This window comes from Chelonoidis abingdonii, chromosome 1 (genome assembly GCF_003597395.2).
Source record: "Chelonoidis abingdonii isolate Lonesome George chromosome 1, CheloAbing_2.0, whole genome shotgun sequence".
Taxonomy (NCBI): domain Eukaryota; kingdom Metazoa; phylum Chordata; order Testudines; family Testudinidae; genus Chelonoidis; species Chelonoidis abingdonii.
Window position 1 is genome coordinate 97067025 of NC_133769.1, and position 8501 is coordinate 97075525.

Genomic DNA, 8501 nt, shown 5'->3' on the forward strand with positions numbered 1-8501 from the left:
ATAAAGATAGTAATTAAGACAGGATTTGCTACGCATGGTCAGAGCCATTTGTCACAGGTAATGGGAAAGCCAACCCTGACAACTTTATCGCAGAAAAGGAAAAAAAAAAGTGTCCCAAGTTATCCTGAAAGTTTGTTAATGTTTCATCTCAATCCTTCTGGAGTGGAGGGATTTTAGTGTTTACATAAAGGACAAAACTAGAGAGCAACAAATACAAATAATCAAAGCTACAATACAATGGAACACAGCTTTATTTTAAAATTGTTTAGTTTTAATCTCCAGAACTTTAATATACTTCATGCAATATAATACAGGTGGGTGTGACATCACTGACAGCCAATCAAGAAAGCTCTGTTGGTGGTGTTCTGAATACTAGACACACACTTTGCAGTTGCCAAATAGCAGCAAATGTAGAAAACTCAAACACCTATCTTTTGGGATGATGCTGGGAGCAGGCAACATTAGGACTTGAAGGGATGTACCTTGCTTTCATTCCAGGTTTTACTTCTACAGTTTTGTCGGATGCATGAACCACCCTGACTGTGACCTCTCCTGACTCAGGGTGATTCTGTCTTCTCAGAAATTCATTCACTCTGTTCTCCAAGAAGGTACCCAACCTTGTAGATGGCAATCCTACACAAACAATAAAACTCTTAACATATGCATCACTGGACATTCAAATTCTATTTCTCTATTTATGTATTAGATTATGAATGAGGGCACTGGCAGAATGGGCCCAGGATTAGAGTAATTAGGAGGTGCTGCATGTGGAAGTTTCAGGCTGCTTATTCTCTGTCAGGTTCTAGCCAATACTGCCAATACCTTCGTTCTCAGAGAAATTCACCCATTTTTTTGACAAATAAAACCCCTACTAAATAGAACTATTCCACTTACAGCCACAAGGATTACAGTCCTCTCTCCTTTCAAACAAAACCTAAACAAAGGAAGTGCAAGTATACAGGCATCTGAAGGAATATCTGAAACCGGAAGTTCATGTAAGTAAGAACCTTAGCACAATGAGGCCCCAATCTTTTTTTGAGTCTGCAGACACTCCTGTAATATTAACAGTTTCTTGCCCACAGCCTCCAACTTTCATATTTGGCACATTCCTGAAAATCCCCACTATACAATAGTATCGTGAGTAAAATTTGCATGTAAGTAATTGGAAACCCCAGCTAACTGAACAAAATTGGAAGTAGCCCTCCTATTCTTCTCAGTAAATCCAGGATGCTTGGATTATGGAAAAAGCATACAGATGGTCTAATTTGAAGCACTAGTCTCAAAGTGGTTTGGTTTCCATTTTATGAGAATGCAGTTGAAGAGAAAAAAAACTCTGGTATGGCTAAAATGCAAACCCAACTATTTTTTTCAACATTTCAAGACAATTCAGTTCTCTCAATCGCCTCCTTGCCCACTGTCAGAAAAGCTCACTACAAAGATAGACCTTTTATATTGTGCAATTACTAACACCCCAGTGTCAGTCAAGTTTTGTTTGGGCTGTTTTTATGAATGAGCAAAATGAAATGCAACTATTTACTCAACTTTTTAAATGCATTTTAAAGCTGAGTGAAAGGTGTCAGACTGAAAAGCTTTAAAAATCATCCCTTTGTCTAAAGAACAGACAATGACAGTACAAGCTTCCTACACATTGCCTTCATCCTGATATCAATCCTGTCCAAGAAGAAGCGACCTCTAGTAGTGAGAAAGAGTAGTTTTGTTTCTGTGGTCAAACCAAATAGTCTGCTCTGCGAAGACCTCTAGAGGTCCCAGCTGTGGGGATGACTTGAATGTACTGTCTTCACATTCAAGCAAAACAGCAATCATACAGGAGCCACTCCTCAACACTAGTAATATCAGTGACTGGGGTAAAAGGTTCTGTATCCCACATTAACAGTCGCCTAAACCAATACATTAGTAACAGGGTCAGATTACTCTTTTGTTGGCCTAGCACCAAACATATTCGTGGGCCCCTACAGGGCCACGGAACATAGCATTGGGAGGTCAGGCCTTGGAGCGAGAGGCTGGCCAGGGGCAAGGCATGGCGTAGGCGACACCACTCCACCCAGCATGAGGGCACTGTTTACAAATTGACAGTTGTGAGATGCATACTGGCTCGCCCAGCCCTGTGCTGCCAGTGTGCTCCTTCCTCATGGGGGTGGGTCCACACCACATCACACAACCGCCCTGCAGCACCCCCTCCCCAAATACACAGTGCCCTGCACACTACTATCCATACCCAGCACTCTCTCCCGCACTCAGTCCCACTACAAATGCCCAGTACCCCACACAGACCCCGCCCCCCACTGCCCAGCATCCCAACATGCACAGATCTCCACACCCACACTGCCCAGTACCCTTCCTCACAGCCCCACAGCGCCCACCCAACAGACCCCCACTCCCTAGCACCCCAAAACACACAAACCTCCCCTACTGCCCAGCGCCTCGCCCTCCCCCCCACCCTACCCCCCCATGCCCTGGCTCACCAGTGCCGAGCGGAGATCCTCTACTCCCAGCAGAGTGCTAGGAGTCAGGACAGCTGATGCTTGGGAGCACAGAGCTGCCCCATGCCCTGAGGCCCCACCCACCCCTACCCGCCTGGTGTTGATGGCGCTCACAGTGGAGGAAACGTTTCCTTGCATGGGCAAAGGGGGTGGGGATGAAGCAGCCTCCAACTTCCCCAGCCCGATGCTTCTACAAAGCAGCAGGGAGAGACAGGCCATGCCCAGGGGAGCCCAAAGTGGACAGTCACTAGACTGAAGTGGTGCGGGCTCCCCTCTGTCCCCATCTACACTGGTGGCTGCTGGCTGGTGACGGGGGGCAGAGACGAGTCCTCAGCTGGCCAAAAGGAGCAAGCAATGGGCGGGAAGGAGGGGCCGGGGAGGTACCAGCAGGCAGGGCCAGCGGCAAAGAGACGCATTGGCTGGCAGGACGAGAGGAGTGAGTGGTGGTGGTGGTGAGCTGGGGGGTAGAGAGGAGCCAGCTGCTCCGTGCGCAGCACAAGTGGAGTGGCCTGGGCCCCCTTTTTGACCATGGGCCCAACACCTGCCATTGTAAACCCAGTATGGATTAGTAAGTTGGATGTGTGCACTTTGAATAAATACTAGGGAAGTGATCTGGCTGAAATTATCTTCCCATCTCTATCCCAAACCACTTGGAACCCCAGAATTTAAACTTAAAATGCTAAAAAGATACAAGAGGGACAGAAAAAGTTTCTCCTCTCTCCCAATACATTTGTTAAAAACTTAGCTAATACACCTGAAATGTTCTCTAAACAAGTATCAGGATGACTTACTTTTAGCAGAGAATTTGTTCTCTTTTCTGGTTCGTCCTGTTTTCTTTAAGCAGCCATCACACACAAAGCTGAAGTGGAAATGAGAAAAAGGGATGAATAACCCCATACCTAATGCTGCTAAGGTACTCACTCAGAGTAAGATTCACAACACAGGTTTGAAACATCAGGAACAAAACATTCTGCCAGATGTACAAGACTAGGGAACAGCCACACTGAAAAATATTGGATAAAAACACAGGACAGGAGGACAAGAATGTCAGTAACTCTACCAGTGGAAAGTTACTGTCATCTTAACATTTGGAGCTTTTCAAGATAGAATAGGAGAAAGCTGAATGAACAGACCATGAACACAGTCCATCTTTACAGTATGGGCTTATTCCTCTGAAATCTCAGATATTACCACTGATGGAGACAGGATCTTGGTTAGAGAACCTAATGGTCTGATGGGAATATAGAAAATTCTAGGATCCTAGTACACAAAAAGATTCTGGACAACCCTAGGATTCTTCCCCAAGCAGTGACGGGCCAACCACCCTTATAAAAGGATGAATAGGAGTAGCAAGATGGCAAATCTCCAAATTGTGCAATCAGCACAAACTACTTGAGCTCTTTTTACAGAAATTTACTTACCACAGAATTATAATTGATTTGTTATCTTAATCACTATAACTGGGAAATACTGATAACATTTAAGTTTACTGAAGTCTCTTGTACTTTTGAGTTTCCTGATTAAGAAAGATCTATAGCAAGTCCAGTCAAGATACAAATGGAGGTTTAGACCTTTGCCTTTCAGGATGTAAACAGCTCGTAGTTGGGATCAAGATGCAGTCTGCCAGTTAAATTCTCCAGCGATGCCAAAATGTTTAAATTGAAGTTTATATTACACAGAAACACATATCCCAAAGAATAAGGAAAACAGACCAAAATAAAGCAATGGCAATTAGTAATCATGCCATCAGCACTCCTGGTCAAGGACAATCTTAACTTCACTGAACTAATATTTAAAAGTTCTTTTACATAAAGGTATCCTAGCGATCAAAAATGGTAAGAAATGCAGAACATTTTAATCAAGATATCATCCAATATTTAAGTTTACTTGACATTGGCATGGATATTGTTTAAAATGTTAACAGTTAATGCAATGTCTCCCATTGGGTAAAGTTTTTTTAGACATAGGATTTCATAATTTTATATTATATATATATATATATATAAATATATAAATATATAAATATAAAATATAAAAAGAAACTTAATATGCCAAAATGTAGGTATATACACATCAACATCTGTACAGCAACCAAATGTCATCTATTCAAGAAAGGGAGTAAAAACGGCAAGAAACTCACCCAGATGGCCAGATTATTTCGTTATGAAGCACACAGATCTGGTGCATTTTTCTCCCACACTCTATACACTCAACAAACCTGGATGTCAGAAAATAAGTGTGGAGAGCACATTAAACCAACTACACTAATTACAGGGTTACTGAGCTAACGTTTCAAAGATAAATGTGTACTAAGACTCATACCTCATGCCTTCCCTAACACACAGAGTCAAAGGGAGACAAGGACCCTATTCCTTGAGAGTTCAGAGATTTAAGGGTGGACCAGTGTCATTTGTGCTAAGTGCCTGGGATCAGAAGCAGCCTCTGAATTTTACTCTTTGGACTGCAGCGGCACTACTACAACGATGGAAGGGATAGAGTTATGAGCCATATTTCCATTCTTTCCTTCCATGACCCTTCCCAAATTGAAAAGCAACACTGACTGATCCCAGGATAGGCATGAGCCCCTCTGACCTCTTCATTACGAATTAAGACATAATTTTAGCAGTTGCAACATGGGTGGTGAAATTATGGACTGGATTAAGCGGCTAAAAGACGATAAAAAGCATTTGTGAGATGTAGAAGCACCACTGGCTCCAGCACCTGAATGTCCACTACTCTTTCTCCAGCAAGAAGGACAGAATAGCAGCCAACTCTGTATAATTTAACATATCATGTCCTCCTGGTATAGCTGCCTGAAAAGTAGGAAGATTACAGAAACCAAGAGCAGAAAAATGCTGCTGCAGAATGATCTGAACTAATTTTGACCTCGCCATATACTATACCAGGGATGGCCAAACTGAGGATCGTGAGCCACATTCAGCTCTTACCATTAAAGTGTGGCTCTTCTACCATTAAACTGAGCTGCCCCCCCCCACCCTATTTACCCCTCATTCTCCACCTACCGGAGGGGGGAGGGGGGGAGAAAGAAAGAGGGGTTTGGCCCTCTGCCTTGCAGGGACTTCTGCCCTGTGAGGTGGTGAGTCACGGGGCTTTAGCCTCACAGAGTGCACCTACTGGGGCTCAGGGCTTCAGCAAGAGCGGGGCTGAAGCCCCAAGTGGCACCCAGGGCTGCTCAGCGTGTGGGGGGGAGCAAGCAGGGCAATTTGCCCCGGGCCCCGCAGGGGCCCTGCAAGCCGCTTCAGGTTTTTAGCAGAACTTCCACGGCGGGCCCTTCACTCGCTCCGGGTCTTCGGCAGCAGGCTCTTCAGTGCAGCAGAAGCCTCGGAGCAAGTGAAGGACACGCCGCTGAAGTACTGCCGAAGCCTCAGAGCGCCACTTCCTGAGTACAAGCGCCACAAACGGTGGGGGAAAAAAAAAGCTGCGATTGGAGGCACTTAGGCTGCTCTACCGCCATCGCTTCATTCTTCAGCAGCAATTCAGCAGCGGGTCCTTCCCTCTGAAAGGGACCTGCCACCGAAGACCCGGCCCTGCCCCAGGCCCCCTGAATCCTCTGGGTGGCCCTGGAGACACTTCTTATAGAGCTAAAGCCCCAACCCCCATCAGGTGTGCCATGGCTCTCGAACTTCTGAAGATTGTTGTATGTGGCTCAGAGGGTCAGTAAGTTTGGCCGCCACCCCGCACTACACCAAAAGATCGAGCTTCAAATAGCACAGCTATCTGCACACAGTTTTCTATCGACCATCAGAATTCAAAAAGAGTGAAATGGACAAACTCCAGCAGCCCATAACCTCCGGATCGCATTTTCTCAGGCAGATCTGAGACGATCTGGAGTCTCAGGACAGAATGCAACACTTGGTGCTTGCACACCAGCCCCTGCTGTCCAATTAATAGAGCAGCATTAAGCTAAGAAAACTATGAAGTGATGGCTTTTTTCACAGAGGGTGAACAAGGAGAATGGGGATATAGATTTAAAAATAATAAGTTGAGTTGCCAGAGTATTACTTACAGTTCAGGATCTAGTGTATCATTTTTTCTCTTAGAAAACTGTTCTTTGTTTATCGTACTAAGGAGAAAGAGACAGGTGATAAAAACTTAGTTGTGACATAAGATCAGCATTATACTAATTCCCGCATCGCGAGCACACCCAGGCACATTCACTGTAACTGGATTTCTTAAGTGTTTATGATGCTGTGAGGACAGGAGTAAAAAAGAGTTCATAATGAGATGGCTCAGCACGAAGTATGTGCTTGCTCCTGCCCTGCGGCAAGGATGCTGTTCTATTGGAGAGTGACTTATACAGACATTTGCTCCTCCCAGAAATGAGACTACTAGTGCACGACTCAGGTAGATTTGAACCTGAGAAGTGCACCAGTAGTCTAAACACACACCCTGGAATGGCATATAGCTATCTCAATTTGGGGCTAATTAGTTTTATATTTCACTTTCAGAAAGCCTTTTAAAATTTAGTTTTCAGTTAGTTTATGAAACATCACTTTCCTCTATGAGAGGTAGTTCCTACAAGAATCTATGGAAAAACTGGTATAAACTATTATTATGTAGGGAACACCCTATTCTCAAAACAACCTAGATTATTCAGACTTTTCCACAATGAGACCAGTTATAATAGCCTCCTCTTGGAGTAACACCTCAAGAAGAAACTTCTGCTGCCCCCTGCAGCCTGGCCCTGGTACCCAGCTATACTGCTTTTCACTTTATCTTGACTATCTTTTTCCACATTTAACAAACATCCCTCCAACCTTTATGAGTCTTTTAGTGATGGGGTCCCAGCCATGCATATCTGGGATGTGGTTCATGGCATATTAACACTGGCTCAAAGAACTAAACAGCTTTGAACTATCAATACCTAAAACTACACTAAATGACAGTAAGTAGAGCTGTGTGATTTGAAAGGGTTGAGCGTGTGGAGAGAAGCATGCACTGAAGTTATCACAAGAACAGAGAATCAGTCCAAGTTGCATGGGATTGCTTCCCTTTCCTACCCACTCAGGATGCAGTCATCTTTCCCCACAAATATGAGATTTATATAAAAGGGCCAACCCTCCCTATCATCTCAGAAGTTGCATGCTATTCCTCATCTCACACATCAAAAAGTTCTGGTTTTGTTAATATTCTCTCCCAATGCTTTCTTTCTAAAAACACGCTGTCAGAGTGAGAAGATTGGCCTCAAGGTAATGGGCCTATGAGTTTACAGGCTGCACCAAAATTAATATGAAACAAGGGGAGGTGGCATACCAAAAATTTAACTACTGACTCATTTGAAGGAGGAGACTTTCAAATTCACCATGTAGTGAAGAGAAGTACACCACAAATTAGGAATTTTCTTAATTTTACTACTGTTGATAAACATTTCAACACCATTTACTAGTTAAATTTAATAATGAATACAGTTTAACTATTTGTATTTGCAATTATACTATAAAATTTGGTGTACAGAAATTAAGCTGCACTCATCAGAGGACCGCCTTTCTTCATTCTATCTGACACTGTTGCAAATTGTGTTAGTCACTTGCCTAATTTATGGGCAATGTGTTTTATACATTGCCGATTGGCGAGCGCCAGTTCATATGTTCTAGAAGTCTTACAGATCTCAGATTATAAAACTGTTTAACATGAGTAAACTGTGACCTTTGATTCTAGGGACACTATTGGAAATGCTGACTAGCACACCAAGGCCCCAATACCCACTTCTCTCTGCCCCAAAAAAAATTGCTGTGGGAGCACTTGTCAATCCTACGTATAAATGATCCCTCTGCCGCTATTCTAGATAGTAGCATATTCCTTACTGTGACCAAGATTTGGCCATTTTGTGCTTTTTGATAAAAGACGGTTACTCACCTTTGTAACTGTTGTTCTTCGAGATGTGTTGCTCATATCCATTCCAGTTAGGTGTGTGCGCGCCGCGTGCACGTTCGTCGGAAGATTTTTACCCTAGCAACACTCGGTGGGTCGGCAGGGCAC

At 43.8% G+C, this 8501-nt stretch overlaps 2 protein-coding genes across 5 annotated transcripts in view; one reads left to right on the forward strand and one right to left on the reverse strand.

The window, feature by feature from the left end:
- The window catches only part of CHADL (chondroadherin like), a 209871-nt gene that overhangs the window by 136594 nt on the left and 64776 nt on the right, over positions 1 to 8501 (forward strand). The gene's annotated exons all lie outside the window — the stretch shown is intronic.
- The window catches only part of EP300 (EP300 lysine acetyltransferase), a 129278-nt gene that overhangs the window by 15013 nt on the left and 105764 nt on the right, over positions 1 to 8501 (reverse strand). For all 4 annotated transcript variants that reach the window (XM_075067968.1, XM_075067960.1, XM_032787674.2 and 1 more), the window contains exons 21-24: positions 6529 to 6585; positions 4642 to 4719; positions 3293 to 3360; positions 483 to 633 (exon numbers count right to left, since the gene is read on the reverse strand). In XM_075067968.1, the coding sequence (XP_074924069.1) occupies positions 483 to 633; positions 3293 to 3360; positions 4642 to 4719; positions 6529 to 6585 (354 nt within the window). The remainder of the gene's footprint in view (positions 1 to 482; positions 634 to 3292; positions 3361 to 4641; positions 4720 to 6528; positions 6586 to 8501) is intronic.